This window comes from Pelophylax lessonae (genome assembly GCF_965119305.1).
Source record: "Pelophylax lessonae genome assembly, chromosome: 9".
Taxonomy (NCBI): domain Eukaryota; kingdom Metazoa; phylum Chordata; class Amphibia; order Anura; family Ranidae; genus Pelophylax; species Pelophylax lessonae.
In genome coordinates, this window is record NC_138776.1 from 192,328,379 (window position 1) to 192,348,818 (window position 20,440).

Genomic DNA, 20,440 nt, shown 5'->3' on the forward strand with positions numbered 1-20,440 from the left:
TGTTTACAACAGCAGACCATCGTTCTCTCTCATCAGGGAGCGATCTCGGGTGTCAGGCGGGAATCCCGACCGCCGGTCTCGTGGATCGGCTTCACCACTACCTAATGGGGGTGGGTGCATGCCTCCGGCAATGTGCGTGTACTCCCCAGGAGCGCTTCTGCGAACTGCCGTACAGGTATGGCGGTTCACGCAGCCGAGCCAGCCTGCCACAGTATATCTGCGGTGGGCGGTCAGCAAGTGGTTAAAGATAAAGAAAAAAACATAACTATCAAAGATACAAATGAGAGTTATCCATAAAAGAAAGGGGACAAAGTAGGATGTACTATGGTGCAGTGCAGTGACAGGGATGCAGTCTGCACTAACATAACACAACTAAAAAGGTTACACAAATAAGAACTGGGAGGAAACTCAGCATTTATAAACAAAATATCACGTGTCCAACAAATTGATATGACTCAAAGTCAGCTTAGTTTCTGATCTAGTAAGTAATAGCAAATTGTAGGCAACTCAAGATAAAACTGTCCTGGTAAAGAGTAGAATATGCTACACTAGGAGACCTGAGAGTTAAAGGAGGGTGTGACTACCGAGTGCAATTAGAACTCACTGGAACGCACTCAGGGCCTGGTTGTAAGATTCTGGTACCTTCGGTACCCTTCCAGCCCATTTCTTCCGCATATAGCTACTGTCCCTTTAACTTTCATGACGTCATCACTAGGCGCCGCTCTGAGCGGCTATTTCAATCGCCGGCTTTCACTCACAAGGTGTTCGTGTAAACCGCTTGTTACACAGCCTTGTCTGACGCTGCCGAAGCCTCCAGCTATTTCCTGTATCTCGCTACTGATCCTGTATCTCGCTACTGATCCTGTATCTCGCTACCTGATCCTTATCTCATTACCGGACCCCTCATCTCTCTAAACCAACTAGTGATAAGTACCCCACAGGGGATTCCTTCCTATCAACTTACACTATCTACTCTTGCATACTAAAGACTGTTGCTATCTATGCATTACTATTTCTACCATCTGCACTGTCACATAGATTGCTAGCTCTTGAGTCTACTACCATCTATATCCTTGCACTGAGTTAGCAATTCCTGTACACTTCATCTGCTGTCCCCTACCACCTGTTATTGTACATGATTGCTAACCTATCTGCATACTACCTATCACCATGGGAGGAGCAAGCAGCAGCAGCAGCTGCGAGGAGAGCTGTGTGGAGGAGAGCGTGGAGGAGTGCCGGGTGACACATGCGGGGGAGCCGCACTAGGTCACTAGAAGCCGGCGCGGGTGCAGGGGACCAGGACAGAGAGCGGCGGCTGCGGGACCGGGACAAAGAGCGGCGGGACCGGGACAGAGAGGGACCGGGACTGAAAGCTGCGGCAGTGGACGGCGGTGGAGGACAGACACCGCACAGTATTGAGGAGGCGAGTGTTCCCGGAAGCAGGGGAGGAGGAGCAGCGGCGACTGGTGAGTATCTCTGCAGCTGGGTCATTATTCCTGTGTGACGGTGCTTGGGATTGTGACTGACTAACAGACCTGTGACTGACTGACCATAGGGATCTGTGACTGACTGACCACTTAGGGATCTGTGACTGACTGACCTTGCTTGCGACCATCAGCGACTGACAGACTGCTCTGCGACTGACAGACTGCTCTGCGACTGACAGACTGCTCTGCGACTGACCGACGGTGCTCTGCGACTGACCGACTGGTGAGTATCTTGCGACTGGTGAGTATATTTGCGACTGGTGAGTATATTTGCAACTGGTGAGTATCTGCGACTGGTGAGATTCTTTGCGACTGGTGAGATTCTTTACGACTGGTGAGTATCTTTGCAACTGGTGAGTATCTGCGACTGGTGAGTATCTGCGACTGGTGAGATTCTTTGCGACTGGTGAGATTCTTTGCGACTGGTGAGTATCTTTGCGACTGGTGAGTATCTTTGCGACTGGTGAGTATCTTGCGACTGGTGAGTATCTTGCGGGAGAGATTCTTTGCGACTGGTGAGTATCTTTGCGACTGGTGAGTATCTTTGCGACTGGTGAGTATCTTTGCGTCTGTGCTATCTTTGCGACTGGTGAGTATCTTTGCGTCTGTGCTATCTTTGCGACTGGTAAGTATCTTAGCGACTGGTTAGTTTATTAGAGACTGGTGAGTACCCCAGGTTTAGTACCAGGGAAGTTAGAGGTAGGGTAGGTAAGGAAGAGCAGGTCGTTAACATTATCCCCATAGAGTAGTGGGTAATAATGTCCGACAGGATTGGGGATGCCACTCAGTGCACTTCTTGCGGCATGTATGCGTTCCTTGATGATCCAATCGAGGACGAATACTGCTGTACAAGATGTGAGCGACTTGTTGCTCTGGAAGCCCACATCGTGGATCTAAAGAACACAGTGACAAGACTGCGTGGCATCTACAACCTGGAAAGGAGCTTGGACTTTACCCATCAGGCGCTGGCAGGGGTCAGCATAGAGGAGGGAGGAATGGAGGAGACGCAAGCAGCAGAGGTACACAGCTGGGTGACTGTTAGGAATGTTAGGGGGAGGAGTGTCAGGGAGGCCAGTCCTGAGTTGATAGACCCCAACATGCTTGCCGAGTTGCAGGTTGAGGGGGATATCAACTCAGGGGTGGCAGTGCTGGAGCATGCGCCCTCCCCCAGCTGCCAGGGGGGGTCGGCTCCAGGAAGAAGGGGGGCGGTAACTCAGGAAAGGTTAGAAAGGTTGTGGTAGTGGTGGACTCAATTATCAAGAGGACAGAGAGGGCAATCTGTAAAAAAGATCTCGTGAACCGAACAGTATGTTGTTTACTGGGCGCCCGCGTTCGGCATATCGCAGATCTGGCAGACAGATTGTTGTGCGGGGCTGGGGATGACCCAGCGGTCATGGTGCATGTGTGCACTAATGACAAAGTTAAAGGTAGGTGGAGGATCCTTAAGAACGATTTCAGGGACTTAGGTAATAGATTGAGGAAAAGGACCTCCAAGGTGGTTTTCTCTGAAATACTGCCTGTACCTCGAGCCACACAGGAGAGGCAGAAGGAGATTAGGGAACTTAACAAGTGGCTGAGGAATTGGTGTAGGAAGGAGGGGTTTGGGTTCCTGGAGAACTGGGCTGACTTCTCAGTCGGCTACCGGCTCTTTAGTAAGGATGGGCTGCACCTTAATGGGGGCGGTACAGCTCTTTTGGGGAGAAAGATGGCCACCAAGTTGCAGGAGCTTTTAAACTAGGAGACGGGGGTAGGGCTCAGAAGTAGAGTCAGTTAGGAGGGAGCAAAGGACTGAAGGCAGTTGTAGGGTCAGCAGCGACAGTAGGTCCACAACGTCTATTGGTAGGTTTGTGCGGGAGAACCGCAGACCAAACAGGAATAAACATAACCAATCACGTTTAACTTCCGTAAAACTAAGAGGGGTATATGCTAATGCCAGGAGCCTAGCTAATAAAATGGATGAGTTGGAAATGTTAGTACATGAGGAGGACATAGACCTAGTGGGAATAACGGATGACTTGGTTCGACCCCTCACATGACTGGCTGGCAAATATCCAAGGGTATTCAGTGTACCGGAAGGACAGGGTAGGAAAAAGAGGGGGAGGGGTATGTCTCTACGTCAAGAATAATGTAAGGGTGATAGAGAGGAGTGACATTACGGAAGGGATGAGTATGGAGTTAGAATCCGTGTGGGTAGAACTCCATAGGGAAGGAGAAAAGGGAAAAGTAATTGTGGGGGTTTGCTATAGGCCACCTAAACAAGGGGAGGAGGTAGAGTTGGAATTTTTAGCACTTTTGGGTAAAGTGGCAAAGCTAGGATCAGTCATCATATTGGGGGACTTCAATTATCCCGACATTGACTGGGGAGAGGGGACTACACACTCACATAAGGGCCATCAATTCACGGAAACCTTACAGGATAATTACATGTCACAGTTGGTGGATTCCCCTACCAGAGAAAACACAATCCTGGATCTATTGATCACTAATGACCCAGACCTAATCTCGGAGGTAGGAGTCCAGGACAACCTGGGCTCTAGCGATCACAGGATGATCACATTTAGCGTAAATAACAATATAGCAAGGCAAGTGGGGAATATAAGAACCCTTAACTTCAGAAGGGCAAACTTTCCAAAATTGTACTTGTTGATGGAAAGGGTAAACTGGGACCGAACCCTGGGATCCCTGACCACAGAGGAAAAATGGGAATGCTTTAGGAACATATTAAGCAAAGGCATCTTGCAGTGCATTCCTATGGGAAATAAATTTAGAAGGGACAAAGCCAAACCTGGCTGGCTAAACCGGAGCGTTAAAAAACTTATTAGGGGAAAAAAATTGGATTTCAGGAAATATAAATCAGAGGGCACAGTATTGGCTTTCGAGCAATACAAGGAGGCAAATAGGAAGTGTAAACACAAAATCAAGATGGCTAAAATAGACTTTGAGAGACAAATAGCAGAGGATAGCAAAAAAAAACCCAAAGAAATTCTTTAAGTATATCAACAGCAAAAAAACTAGGGCAGAGCATATTGCACACATAATTAACAATGATGGGAGGATGGTTACAGAGGACACTGAAAAAGCAACCGTGCTGAATGCTTTTTTCTCATCAGTCTTTACACAGGAATCGGAGGGGTACACTGACCATGACTGTATGGTTAGTAGTAATACACAGGACTTGCCACTATGGCTAACAGAGGGTGAAATCAGGGAAAGGCTGGATAAACTCAACACAAACAAATCACCAGGCCCGGATGGCGTACATCCGAGAGTACTCAAGGAACTCAGTAAGGTTATATCCAGACCACTGTTCCTGATCTTTGCGGACAGTATTAGGACAGGAGATGTACCAGGGGAGTGGAGGAAAGCTAACGTGATTCCGATATTCAAAAAGGGTCAGAGGCATATACCGGGAAATTATAGGCCTGTCAGTCTGACATCAGTAGTATGTAAACTTCTGGAGGGGATGATAAGGGACTATATCGTAGAGTTTGCTAAGGACAACAGCATCATCAGTAGTAACCAGCACGGGTTTACAAATGGGCGTTCTTGTCAAACCAATCTCTTAACATTCTACGAGGAGGTGAGCTGTGAGCTAGATAGGGGCAGACCAGTGGATGTGGTGTACCTAGATTTTGCTAAGGCGTTTGATACAGTTCCCCATAAGCGCTTAATTTATAAAATAAGGTCTGCAGGTATCGACAGCAGGGTTTGCTCTTGGATACGGAACTGGCTAAAAGGGCGTGTCCAAAGGGTGGTAATAAACAGCGCGTACTCAGACTGGTCTGAGGTAGTAAGCGGGGTCCCCCAAGGCTCAGTCCTAGGACCAACCTTGTTCAATTTATTCATAAACAGCATTGAGGACAGGATCAGTAGTTCAATATCAGTTTTTGCAGATGACACAAAATTAGGCAGGGCAATAACAGCACAGCATGAAGCAGATATCCTACAGAATGACCTGGACAAAATAACGGAGTGGGCAAAGACATGGCAAATGAGGTTTAACGTGGAGAAATGTAAGGTTTTACACTTGGGGACTAGAAACATAAAAGCACAATACACGTTAGGAGGGGAACCCTTGGGAGAATCAAAAATGGAGAAGGATCTGGGAGTCTTGGTTGATGATAGACTAGGCAACAGCATGCAATGTCAAGCGGCAGCTGCCAAGGCTAGCAGAATATTAGCATGCATAAAGAAAGGGATGTATTCCAGAGATAAGACTATAATCCTTCCACTTTATAAAACTCTGGTCCGACCTCATCTGGAGTATTCGGTCCAGTTCTGGTCACCAGTCCTCAGAAGGGATGTGTTGGAGCTGGAGAGAGTCCAGAGAAGGGCAACTAAACTAATTAGGGGATTGGAGGACCTTGATTATGAGGAGCGTCTGCAATCGCTTGATTTATTCTCCCTGGAGAAGAGACGCCTGAGGGGGGACATGATAGCAATTTTTAAATATCTAAATGGGGATCTAGGCTTAGAAAAAAAGCTGTTCAGTCGAAGGGATTGCATGAGAACTCGGGGGCATACAATGCGATTAGAGGAGAAGCGTTTTAACCTCAGGCAACGTGGGGGGTTCTTTACTATTAGGGCTACAAGATTGTGGAATTCTCTACCACATGAGGTGGTTTCTGCGGGTAGTATGGTGGCTTTCAAAAGACTCTTAGACGTACATCTCAAGGATCAGAACATTCAGGGGTATGCAAGATGATTACAGCCACACACATCTACACAGGTTGAACTGGATGGACTTTTGTCTTTATTCAACCTCACCAACTATGTAACTATGTAACTATGTAACTAACCATCTGCTAACACTCCAGAACATTACTATTGAGTGCCTATCATTGCTATCACTACTCACGCCTGTCCTTTCAGTACATCACCTCTATACTATCGTATACAACCTATCACTCCAGGAACATCTTATCTGAGTGTCTGTATATTTGCATGGTGAGGCAGGCTGGGCCACAATGATGAGTCTGGAGAGTTGGATATGGTAATTCAACACATCTCTACACGACTACTGAGTGGAAATTCTGCAGCTGCAAATCCAGTTCATTAAACAAACGCCGGAGCGTTACACTGGTTAGGCAGATGTTTCTACCACATGTGACGTCGCAACGTATTGATATCACTTCCTGCATTGCGGCCATCTTGCTCCTCAAGCTGAGGCATACTGGGGGCCTAGTGTGATTTTCTGCATGTAGGAATGCCTTCACGTGGGTGGATTTGCATGGCCATTTCTGCCGCTTGACAGCCCCCTCTTTCCTGAGTCGTCCCCACCCCCTCTCTCTTCTTCACCTACTCCTCCTAACGGGGGATTTTGACACACACACATGTCTGAAATCATGGTGAAAGGGCACCCCAGCCCCCATTTAGCCTGCCCCATTTTCTTTAAGTAGATGACTAGGCTGGGGGCAGTTTATAGGTCTGGGTCCTTGGGAGGCAGGAGTATGTCCCATCAAGTGGTGTCTAGCAGAGTTTGAGGAACACTGTTTGCATGTGGTTTGCACAGCAGGACTTTGGCTTTGTTCTTGGCTATCAACTATGGACTATGGTGAGTTTGGAGGGTTAACTTGCAATAATAGATTACAAATATATAATTTTATGGATTTCACATTGATTTTGAATTTTGGTTGTTTTTCTTTGCACTTGGCTATATGAGTATAGCTCCAATCCACATGGTACCTTCATAACTGTGGGACCAGTGAAACACTCACTAAACTCAAATTATTACCACTTGATATATAAAGGTCAGTACACTTTGTTTAATTGTTCCCTGATATGGCATTTGCCTTTGTACCAATATGATGTTTTAGTTAGAAAAAGAGTGTATTGACTGCTTGGTCATATACTTGACATGCTTATTTGTTTGTTATTTTTGTTAGCTATATATCGACGGTACATAATAATAAGAAACTTTTTGGAGTAGAGATTTGATTACATTTTTTACAATTATATTATATTGTATGTACTCTCTTTTGCTATAGCTATTGCTTTCTGTACTGATCCTTCCTCATGATGTGAGGTGTCATAATTCTGGTGGAAATCTTGACCATGGAACATTTCTCTCTTCTGCCTACCCATGGTATAATCAGACATGACATATTGATCCGGAATGTATATTGGATTGTAAAATGTATCCAATAATATATTATATTTATATATATATATATTTATATATATACGCATTTTCCTTACATGATTTATTTTATGGCCTGTGGGCGAGAAAATGTAAACACTAAATCTAATAGATATGCATCTAATATTTGTTTGAATACTGGATTTGTAGACTTGCTGTAGATTTGTGATATCAGACATTATATCAGACGGAGAATTTTCTAAGCCCTGAAGAAGGGACTGCGACCGTGATATGCGTAGGAAAGACCTTATTTGTCTCTATTAACTGTCTGATCCTGTGCTATCATTCAATGGAAATCCATTTTTTATTATATGTATGTTTTTTGTTTTTTAATATCTGATATTTTGTAATAAAGCTTTGATACTTTTATAATATACATGTGATTTTTGGATATAAAGATACTGAGGGATCATTCTTCAATGCTCATTTTGTCTCTTTCCTCCTTTCCCACATTATACAAACGCTCATATTGTCTGACCCTGTCTAGATAGACTGCTTCAACCTTGGCATGTTCCATGGCCCTGGTAACTCTGTACTTAGTTTTTGTGACATTAAGATAGTGAGTTTTCTGGGCATTTGCGATGGTTTGCTTTGTAACTTGCAGGAGAAGTATACATTTTAGTTAGGTCACGTCTATAGGTTTTTTATTGAGTAAGGCTGTGGCTGGATCAGGGTCTAGAATACTGCCAAAAAAGGTAGAAAGGACATGAAAGATTTCAGCCCAAAATCATTGGGCTAGCGGTCAGCTCCACCAAATGTAAAGGTGTGTGCCATTGTCTGAGCAGCCACAGAAACGGGTAGGAAGGTAGGGTGAAAGGAATTTGGAAATCTGGGCAGGAACCAGGTATCAAGGCATCAAAACTTTATAATTTGTCTCTAGGGCATTGAGGGAAAACCTTTGCACCCCAGATGTTTTGGAACTGCATTTCCTATGATGCTCATGCACTCTGCGGTGTAGTTGAACATCATGGGAAATGTAGTTCCAAAACATCTGGGATGCCAAGGTTTGCCATCACTGCTCTAGGGCAACAACATTCTGAGAGGCCGATTTTGAGGCAGTCAAAATATCTGACCAGTCCTTGGCATCTAGTTGGAGGCCTAGGTCTCTCTCCAACTCAGCTACATAATGAAGAGATGTATGGGGTGGTGGATCTAACAACTAGGCATAAAAGCAGAGTTTAAACCACGAGTGTGTGAATCATTTTTGCAAGCACGTTCAAAATAGGTCAGGTCAGGTAAGGATGAGGACGAGTCTGTGTGCAAGCAAGGGGTGAGGAAGTGCTTAATTTGAAGGTAACGGCAAAGTTAGTGATTGTCGCTACTCGCATAGGGTAGGGCAGTGGTCCCCAAACTTTTTGGCACCAGGGACCGGTTTCGCAGGAAACATTTTTGCCAAGGACCGGGTGGGGGTTGCGGTGGGGGGTGGCGATGCAGGTGGTCTCTAAGGCTAATTTGCATACTTCCTTCCATAGAAACACGTCTAAAGGGATGCAGCCCAGCAGCTTTCCTCATTAGAGCCCTGCAGCTGCCACAGCTGACAGATAATTATGAAACCACTCCCATCAGCACAGAGGCACAGAAAAACAAACATGGATTTCCTCAGAATAACAAAAGGTAGGAATCTGAAACAAAGTTTGTTATAATCCTTGTAATGTACAAAGATCAACCAGAGGGGAATTTTTTTTTTCTCAACAAAAGTGGAGTTATGCTTTAATTTGGTGTCAGGATGATTGAAGTGCATTATATATATTATTACATTGTAATATAAAATTAAAAACTTCAACTCACCATAATGCAGAATCAGTGGGAGCCCTGAGTTTGTCACTTGCCACTGTTGTCTGCCACCAGATGCAGCTTGTCACTAGAGATGGCTTTGCGGTTCGCCCAGCCGTCAGTTCACTGCGAACTTTGCTCGTTCGCTGTTCGCCGATCATGCAAACATATGGCGATGTTCGCGGCCGCCATATTCTGAGCATTAGATCTCCCTATTCTTTCCTTCTTGGCCATACACTGGGACCTGGATCATTGATCGGGAAGACAGAGTCTTTTATTAGCCTGCACAGTGTCTTAGAATTCCCTGGCTTGGTGACATGACCTGGCATACCTCCCTAGGATACTGAGAGTTTTGTGACCCAGTGGTGAAACACGGGTCAGAAGAACCTAAGGTGAGAGGCCACCTGACATTGGTTGTGGGAATACAAGCACCAACGGCATCTATTTTGGCACATGTGCACTTTATGGTCACTGAAGAGACTGTGTGATTGCACTCAGTAACAGTGTTAATATACTGTCCATTTTCCATCCACTGGATAAGCACTGAGCACTTTGTGTCTTTTTGTATGGACTTTTGTCTTTATGCCACTTATACCGCATTATATATATTATGAGGTTTTTTTTTTTGCCAATTTGCACAATTTATTTGATGTAGATTTACACCAGTTATTGAGGTCTGCACTTATATTTGTTGATTTAGTAGTTATGTTTTTTTTTGCTAATATACACATTTTATTAGATGCGTTTATGTAAGATATACATCAGTTATTGAAGTGAGCACTTTATATTTATTTAGTAATTATTTGCATTTGTATTGCAATAGCATATTTAGCACTTATTTGCACATTTGCACACTTCATTTTGCTATTTGCACTATATTTAGATCAGTGGCGCTGTATCACCTTACTTATTTATTTACTTTTTGTATGTGCAGTGATTCACGTTTTGATATAACTGCCACGATCATTTTTATTTCTCTAATCGGTCACTAGTGTGCGATTTTATAGATAGTCTTGCTGATATTCATACCTTTTATAGATTATTTGATTTTACTGCCTTATTTTATGGCCTGTTTGTGAGTATATTTTTATAATAAAAGTATATCCTGCTTGCATACGGGGCTTCACTATGTCTGGACCTTTTATGTCTCACATATGATGGTACTCTACACACCCTTGAATGCTGACTATCAATCATTGCTTGGGAGCTGTGTGTGAGGAATTACCTATCAGTTTGGGAGTCAACCTGAAGCAGCCGGTTGTCTTTGTGTCCCTCCATCTGGGTTCATTACATGCTCCAAAACTTTGGAGGTCTAGTAAGCAGCCTCTCATTACACACAGATTCGGGTGACGTGTGGCTTCAGTATTCACTTTCTTGGTGACGGAATCTACCTATCAGATTGGGACTGATTCAGAATTTACTTGTCAAGCGCCGCATGCTTGGACTTTTATTCACTTTTTCTGCCGTCAACCGAATTTAGCTAGCTGCTTGAGAGATTTTATGTCTATGATATAGTGCGGATATTATTTGTGTTTTTATATCTTTGTGCAATATTAAAATGTATTTGATGACCTTAATCATTTAAGTGTGACAAATATTAAAAAAAAAAAAAAAGTCAGGAAGGGGGCAAATACTTTTTCACAGCACTGTAAGGGTGTAAGTCCACCCTAAAACTAAAATCCCTGCATCTATAGACATACATGATCTGACATTAACCTATCTAACCCTGTAAAGAAGAAATCAGTATACATACCTTTTTTGAAGCCGTTCCGATCCGGTCTCCAGCAGTGAAAGCTCTGCAGAGGACACAGACGGCAGCGGCTGTGAAATGAATGGTTAGTGACGTCACCCATAGACTTACTATGGGGCTTTTGTTGTCAAATGTGTCCTCTGCACCTGTCTCCACAGCAAAGCCACGGCTGACAGCTCAGCGTGGGATCGGGTCAGATCAGCTTTAAAAAAAAAGGTAAGTATACTGATTTCTTCTTTACATGGCTAGATAGGTTAGTCCTAGATTGTGGATGTCTGTAGATGTAGATATTTTAGTGTTAGGGTGGACTTCTACTTTAAGGGGTAGACTGGGGGACACTACTATTTAAGGTTTGTTTTTATTTTTCCTTAATGCAGAGAATGCATTAAGATAAAAAAAAAAAATAAAAACCTTTGCCTTTACAATCAAATTAATAAAAAAAAAAATTGTAATTCCACATGTGAAGCTTCATGAGATAATCCTAAATCTAAGCAATTAACTATTATGGATACAATGGTAGTTTTGAAAAAAAAAAAATCTGCGAAGTATGTAAGACACATGAACTCAGGAAGAAGGTATTTCAACAGATACAAATGCTTGCCAAAGATTTCCTCTTTAGGAAACTTCCTTCTTAACCAACAAGTTACAATACAATAATTTCACAATCTAAATCTAAGTTGTCCAAACACTGAATATTTGCAAATCATACATCATACTGATAAATGATCCAGATAAAGGTGGAAACACAAAAACAGAAATGATTAATAGCAGAAAAAGACCAAGTAACGGCCTTACGCAATCTCCTGGAGTACAGTGTTCCAATAGGAATCAATTGAGCAGCAGCACAAAAGCGCAGTTTGAAGTGGCCATTTATTTAGAGGAAATGTTGCGTGGCTTGTAACAGGGCCACACCATGAAAATAACTGAATTGGGGCTTGAGGTACATATAAAACCAAATGGGTAGTACTCAAAGCGGTGGGAACATTTTTTCAAACAAAAAAAAATGTTAGCAAAACCACAGTTATCTGTTAATGTTTTAAAGGTTTTATTCATGTCCCTCTTTTCCTTGCTTTCATTGGGAGTATATATATTAGATTTCTTTAGTCTCACTAAAAAAAATTGTAGCAACCAATGTCCTCCTGACTCCTGGGCCAGACCTCCAGCTTAAACTGGGGGCTCTGAGTGCTAACCCTGGGACACATAATAAACTCAGCCCACACCTGTGCAATCAGCATACCTGCCTCTCCAAAAATCAGATGTAAATTGCCAATAAACAGTGTGACACGGGCTCGCCTCTCTACACTGTGTTAGTTTTACGCCAGATGTGATGGGATGCACACCTTCCAGAAAGTTCAACTTTTGTCTCATCAATCCACAGAATATTTGCCCAAAAGTCTTGGGGATAATCAAGATTTTTTTTTTTGCAAATGTGAGATGAGCTTTTGTGTCCATTTTGGTCAGCAGCAAATGTGAGATGAGCTATTGTGTCCATTTTGGTCAGCAGCAAATGTGAGATGAGCTTTTGTGTCCATTTTGGTCAGCAGTGGCTTTTGCCTTGGAACCCTCCCATGTATGTCATTTTAGCCCAGTCTCTCTTATTGTTGAATCATGAATAGGGATAGGCCGAACATCCCTCTGTTCAGTTCGCACCAGAACACCGCGAATGGGGGAAAACTTAGTTTGAAGTGATCACCCCTAGGTTAACCCTTTCCCTGCCAGTGTCATTATTACAATAACAGTGCATATTTTTAGCACTGATTACTGTAGTAATGTCACTGGTCCCCCTAAAAGTGTCAAAAATGTCAGTTTGGTGTCCGATCTGCCCGCCGCAATGACGCAGTCCCGCCACTGACCGCTGCCATTACTAGTAAAAATATAAATAAATAAAAATGACATAAATCTTTCCCCTAGTTTGTAGACACGATAACGTTTGCGCAAACCGATCAAATACGCTTATTACCAAAAATATGTAGCAGAATACAAATTGGCCTAAAAGGATGAATTTTTTTTTGGGAATGTTATATAGCAGAACATTAAAAAAAAAAAAAATATATATATATATATATATATATATATATATATATATATATTATTTTTTTTTCAGAATTGTCGCTATTTTTTTGTACTTTGCATTTTTTTTATAGCGCAAAAAATAAAAATCACACAGCTGATCAAATACAACCTGAAGACATTGCCTTATCAGTGTCTTTCCCTACAGCCTCAGTTGCGCAGATGAATAAATAGGAAGTGCTTAGCGCACAGTTTATTATGCTTTAGTGATGAATGGACACAGAAGTGATTGGATCTGATCACTCACTGTGTTCATTCAGGAAAGAAGTGGCCAGTAAATTACATCCCCCTGCATATCCGCAGCAACTATTAGTGGGAGAGAAGGGAAGCTGGCAGCACTGTGGGGGAAGGGGGCACACATGGGGCCTGGACAGCAAATGGAAGGGTGCATGTGCTAGATCCAATCCCCTTGCAGTGCAGCCAGAGGGAGGGGGAGAATCTGGCAGTGCTGCAGTGGGGACAGAAGAGGATCAGTGTCTGCAATAAGACAGTACAGCTGGCCCTCCTGCTCAGCAGGTACCTGGGCCTCACTTTTGAACTGATGGGGCCTGGGCCCAGTTCAGGAGGGCTAGCTGTACTGCCTTATCAGCTGCCCTGGCTTCACCTCATTCACTATCATTCACTTGGCAAAGTGAATAACCTCTTCTCCTTTACTAAAGTGTGTGGACACAGCTTCCATGTTTTATTGTCAAAGCTTAATTGAACATGCTGAAGTTAGAAGCTGATTGGTTACCATACACAGCTGCACCAGATTCTGAGTGCTCGAGTTTTAGTAAACCTCCTCCATTTTTCTTTTTATATTATTTCACAGAAATACCCAATTTGTGGGATTCATGATGGAATATGATATATGAGTGCACTGTATATGTGAAATTTTATAAAATGTATATTTGATTTGAGCATTATTAATTAGAGAAATTTGGGTCAAGGAAGATTTGTCAGTTTCAAAATAAAATTATAGTCTGAATGTGTACTTTTAGAATGGTGTAAAAGTAATAATAACATGACTATTAAACATAGGCTACCCACAAACTGACACTTAAAGTGTATAGATAGCCACAGGCTGAACATAAATTGAAAAAAAATTATTTGTGCCAAAGGGAAATACCTGCTTGGACAGGTGTTACCAGGAAAGACAACCTAATTGGAAGATTTCCCCTCTAAACGCTTTCTGGTGACATTTGAAACATTTTGGATTCCCTGGGACAAATATAGAAAGTGAACCATCCAATGGAGTCACAGACAGCAATACAAACTGACAGTTATACTAACTCTTCTTTACCGAGGAGACCTGGGGCTATCCCAAAATGTATAAAACACAAATGTGAGTTTTAATGTCAGAATTCTGAGATTCAAAGTCAGAATTCTGCGATTCAAAGTCAGAATTCTGTGATTAAAAGTCAGGATTCTGAAGGTAAAAGTCAGAATTCTTAGTTTCAAAGTCCAAATTCTGAGATAAAAAGTCAGAATTCTGTGTTTGAAAGTCAGAATTCTAAGATTTAAAGTTAGAATTCGGAGTTAATAAATGCTGTAGCCTCTATTAGGCTGGCCATATATTATACAATTTTCAAGTACAATTTTCAACACTTTCAATTTGTGTGCAATCAGGCAGGGCCTTGGACTACGTAGTTGAAGGTAAATATAAAGGAAATTGTATAATGTATGGCCAGTTTTAGGAGGGTTGGGGTTTATAAAGAATATAGGACCAATGAGCAAAATGTGGTATTACTTACAGAAAACACTGACCATCATTCTGCATGCAGACTATGTGAAAGCTTTGGCTTCTGTTCTGTAAATATATATAAATATTAGTAGTGCCAACACACATGATATAGGGAATCAGTACTGTTCAGGGTTGTCAGAGAACAGGTCGCAGAAGAAATGGCACATCTGCTAATGCCCAGGGGAATCACAGATTGTTGCATAGAAATGGGCCAACGCAAATGCGCATGCGCACAGGGGAACGAACAGTCGCGAGAGTTAATGTGCCAGTGCGCACACGCATGTGCCAAAGAGCACGCAATGTATGACAGATTCTGGTGTCCAGTGGCCTATTTAAAGCAAGCAGCATGGACCATTAGTTGCTGGATGATGTTCAGCTCCCCTGTGTGTTCCTGTTATTATTGGATTTCCTGTTACCGACCCGGCTCGCCTTTGACCTGTCTTATCTACATTCCTGGCTTTGACCCTCAGCTTGTTCCACTGACTCCGCTCCTGTCTGCTGAAACCGTGTGTGACCTCTGGCTTGATCTTCTGGACCCCGCTGCTGCCTGATTACCAGTGTATGACCCTGGCTTACTCCTGACCTTGTTTGCTGCCTTTCCCCTGGCTGATTTTTTGTGTATGACTACTGGCCTGGCTCCTGACCCTGCTCCTGTCTCTCCTTTTGCCAAGTCTCACCTGGTACAACTGAGGGACCTCTGCTCAACAGGGCATCCTGGTCGCCCAGCCACCATCCAGAAGACATCTCATCACTCTGGCAGCTTGCAAGCCCTGCTTCTTTAGGCATAGCACTCCCTGTAACCACTTTCAGGGGTGCCCTGCATTCAGCCGCAAGGGAGGTCCTTTAAGCACTTTGACCTCCGACCAGGTACGTGACAAGGGTTCTCTAGCTCCTTTAATCTCCTTGTATAGATAGTTCCTTAGCTGCATTTATTGCCTTTGCTGCCATATTGTATGTTTGGCCCTTTTTTACTCTATCCAAGACAAAAAAAAAGTTTTATCTATAGATACACTTTAATTACTTTACCTAATTTGATACAAGCTGATTTACAAAAACTGGACAAACTACAGAAAATTAGATAAGTATAACAGGCAATGGACAATCTATTAGTTAGGAAGACTAACAAGACCATAGATTTATTTTAGTCAGCTATTACATTTTCATTCTTCAAAGATGCACATGTTCTTGTTTGTATCCTGCATTAGGTATTTGGCTTCAAATGTAGGTTTTCCAAAAATGCTGCCAGTGCAGATTTCAACATTATTGTAACATAACAGAAAGTACCACGTTAGAAGAAAACATTATTACCAGGATATTTTGTAACAGAATTTCCCACTGAAGGTCAGCATTCACTATAGGATATATTACGTATTGTGACATCATGATATACTGTATAAGTATAAGTAAAGGTATCTGAGGTTTTAGTGCACAGTTTTTTGTTCAAGAAACGTACAACGCTGCAGCATCACCCCATTATTGAAGTAAGTCTCATTTGTATTATTATAACTATTTTCGATAAATTAATAGTAGAGATTGTAATATTCTTGGGTTATATTGGCATATTAAACAGACACATTGTCAAGGATAGCGGCAGACTTTAATACAGAAGATTCAAGCTGATAACCCTTGCCAAGTGCATATAATACATCCAAGTATTAGATTAGACAAATATAATTGAGAATGTATTATTGAGCAAAGTTTATTATGTGATGCATGTAAATAAATGTAACTCAATAGGGCTGATTTACTAATAGAGAATGTTTATTCAGTAAGCAAGAGTTTACTTGCTTCTTAAATAAAGTGTATTCACTTTGAGTCATCTGCACGGAATTAAAAAACTCAAATTTGGCTTGCACATGATTGGATGACTGAAGTCAATACAGCTTTATTCCCCAAGCAAAGCAAATCTTTGTTTCATTAAGTCTTTATTTTTCTTTTTATTATTTATTTTAGTTAATCAACTCCACAACGTTCTACTGTTTGTGATCTTACCCAAAAGTAATGTATAGAGAGAAATAGCCGCACTCCAACTTGAAGGTGAAAAATATAAAATCTGTTTTATTCGTATCCAAAAGATAAAATCAATTCAAATCGTAAGACTAAGCGGACGTTTATCCGTGAAACGCGTCAACTACTATGCGTTCATCTCTTGTCTCTGACTGTATTATGGATACACTTTGAATTGATTTTATCTTTTGGATACGAATAAAACAGATTTTATATTTTTCACCTTCAAGTTGGAGTGCGGCTATTTCTCTCTATACATTACAGTTGCCTGGACTGCAGATCCTTGCGGCACCTTATTTTGATGGTTGGGATTACCTTCACTATCACTGGAGCGGTTCTTTTGCCCTTTCTGCTGATCTGATCTTACCCAAAAGGTTCATTATGCTACGGCACTTTCCATGAAATAGACTAGTCTAAAATATTATGCCTTCTAGTCAATCTGTCTGTTTGATGACAATTTGGCAGGTTAAAATGTTAGTATCATACTCTGATTCTGACCAGGGGGCTGCTACCATAGGAAGAGTGTAAGTATTGTACTGAACAATTTAAAAAAATAGGTATATAGTGCAGAATGCAATGACTGTGGAAAAGTTCAGTAACCCAATGGTAACTGATTTTCTATAGTTTGGTTTGGCAAACTAAAATCGGATTGGTTGGGCCTTGGTTATGCTGGTACTGTAGTTTGCAATGGTCTGTTAGTTTCTACATAACAAGCAATCATTAAAAGTAGAAAATACTGAATGTTAACATATCAATTCGCAGCATGAATCCAACACATGACCTTAACAATCACTTGGATTCTAACCCTTAAAAATGAAACCTTTACACTTAACTTGAATGCTGAAAATGCTGTTCAACCTTCAAACAATGAAGGAAATTTGTATTAAGAAAAATTCAGAAGTTGTTAATGCCGACCTCCCTCTAGAAATTATTTGGACATCAATCCATTGAGTCATTGACTTGGAACAAGCATTTACAAAGTTATGTCACAGTGATGTTATAATTGCTGATCTACATACTTGTTAGAGGTCATGGACTTAGAAAGTTTAGAAGCCCATGTCATGACAGTCAGGCAACTTGCATTTTCAGAAGGAGACATCAATAAATACACCCTACATATTTCTTAGTACGAATAACCTACCCCTTAAAAGACTTAGAATACTTTGAAGCCCCGTTGCATTACATGGCAGGCAGGTAAATAGCATTTTCATAAGGAAACATCAATAATAGCAACCTACATATTTTTGAATACAACAGTACAAGTACTCAAAAACTTTAAAGTGTATTTATTTTTTTATTTTTTTTTAGATAGGAAAGGGAAGTGTTAGCTCTTTTCCATTTGTTTCCTGTCACTATTACACAGCTGTCAACAGAACCATTCATAGAAGCTTTCGCCTTACCTCTCTCATGACTTTCTGTCCCAGATACAATGTTCACCAAGATAAAATATAGGGCAAGGCTACCCAAGGGGGACACATACAGCAAAATGTCTGACAGGTTTTGCCTTCAAAGCTCCCCTTGCAACTTGATGAGTGATTATGACAGCTCCAGTGGCTTTATTTCCCATGCAGCACCAGAAGGTTATTGCTGCAGGGGTAGGGGGGGGGGTCCAGAGGAGTCAAGGTTTTATCTAAGTCAGCAGCAACCAGCAGAATGGACACATCTTATTATATACAGTGGGTACGGAAAGTATTCAGACCCCCTTAAATTTTTCACTCTTTGTTATATTGCAGCCATTTGCTAAAATCATTTAAGTTCATTCTTCTTCCTCATGAATGTACACATAGCACCCCATACTGACAGAAAAACACAGAATTGTTGACATTGTTGCAGATTTATTAAAAAAGAAAAACTGAAATATCACATGGTCCTAAGTATTCAGACCCTTTGCTGTGACACTCATATATTTAACTCAGGTGCTTTCCATTTCTTCTGATCATCCTTGAGATGGTTCTACACCTTCATTTGAGTCCAGCTGTGTTTGATTATACTGATTGGACTTGATTAGGAAAGCCACACACCTGTCTATATAAGACCTTCCAGATCACAATGCATGTCAGAGCAAATGAGAATCATGAGGTCAAAGGAACTGCCTGAAGAGCTCAGAGACAGAATTGTGGCAAGGCACAGATCTGGCCAAGGTTACAAAAAGATTTCTGCTGCACTTAAGGTTCCTAAGAGCACAGTGGCCTCCATAATCCTCAAATGGAAGACGTTTGGGACGACCAGAACCCTTCCTAGAGCTGGCCGTCCGGCCAAACTGAGCTATCGGGGGAGAAGAGCCTTGGTGAGAGAGGTAAAGAAGAACCCAAAGATCACTGTGGCTGAGCTCCAGAGATGCAGTCAGGAGATGGGAGAAAGTTGTAGAAAGTCAACCGTCACTGCAGCCCTCCACCAGTCGGGGCTTTATGGCAGAGTGGCCCGACGGAAACCTCTCCTCAGTGTAAGACACATGAAAGCCCGCATGGAGTTTGCTAAAAAACACCTGAAGGACTCCAAGATGGTGAGAAATAAGATTCTCTGGTCTGATGAGACCAAAATAGAACTTTTTGGCCTTAATTCTAAGCGGTATGTGTGGAGAAAACCAGGCACTGCTCATCACCTGTCCAATACAGTCCCAACAATGAAGCATGGTGGTGGCAGCATCATGCTGTGGGGGTGTTTTTCAGCTGCAGGGACAGGACGACTGGTTGCAATCGAGGGAAAGATGAATGCGGCCAAGTACAGGGATATCCTGGACAAAAACCTTCTCCAGAGTGCTCTGGACCTCAGACTGGGCCGAAGGTTTACCTTCCAACAAGACAATGACCCTAAGCACACAGCTAAAATAACGAAGGAGTGGCTTCACAACAACTCCGTGACTGTTCTTGAATGGCCCAGCCAGAGCCCTGACTTAAACCCAATTGAGCATCTCTGGAGAGACCTAAAAATGGCTGTCCACCAATGTTTACCATCCAACCTGACAGAACTGGAGGGGATCTGCAAGGAGGAATGGCAGTGGATCCCCAAATCCAGGTGTGAAAGACTTGTTGCATCTTTCCCAAAAAGACTCCTGGCTGTATTAGATCAAAAGGGGGCTTCTACTAAATACTGAGCAAAGGGTCTGAATACTTAGGACCATGTGATATTTCAGTTTTTCTTTTTTAATAAATCTGCAACAATGTCAACAATTCTGTGTTTTTCTGTCAGTATGGGGAGCTGTGTGTACATTCATGAGGAAGAAGAATGAACTTAAATGATTTTAGCAAATGGCTGCAATATAACAAAGAGTGAAAAATTTAAGGGGGTCTGAATACTTTCCGTACCCACTGTATATGGAGAAATCCGCGCTTAGGATATATTAGATTCTCTACAGATAATGGCTGCAGCCCACCTCTGAAACTATATTCTGAAGATATATAGTGAAAGTAAGAAATAAAAGGAAGGTGTGTGGCGCTGCCAGTATGCTCTTAATATTCAATACACATCTCCGAAGGTGTCAAAGTGCAGAA

General features: G+C 42.1%; 1 protein-coding gene across 1 annotated transcript in view; it reads left to right on the top strand.

Annotated features, from left to right (window-relative positions):
* LOC309564291 (uncharacterized protein) overlaps positions 1-20,440 on the top strand; it is a 117,944-nt gene that overhangs the window by 56,223 nt on the left and 41,281 nt on the right. The window contains exon 8 of the mRNA XM_082268917.1: positions 18,462-18,529. Within this exon, the coding sequence (XP_082125043.1) occupies positions 18,462-18,529 (68 nt within the window). The remainder of the gene's footprint in view (positions 1-18,461; positions 18,530-20,440) is intronic.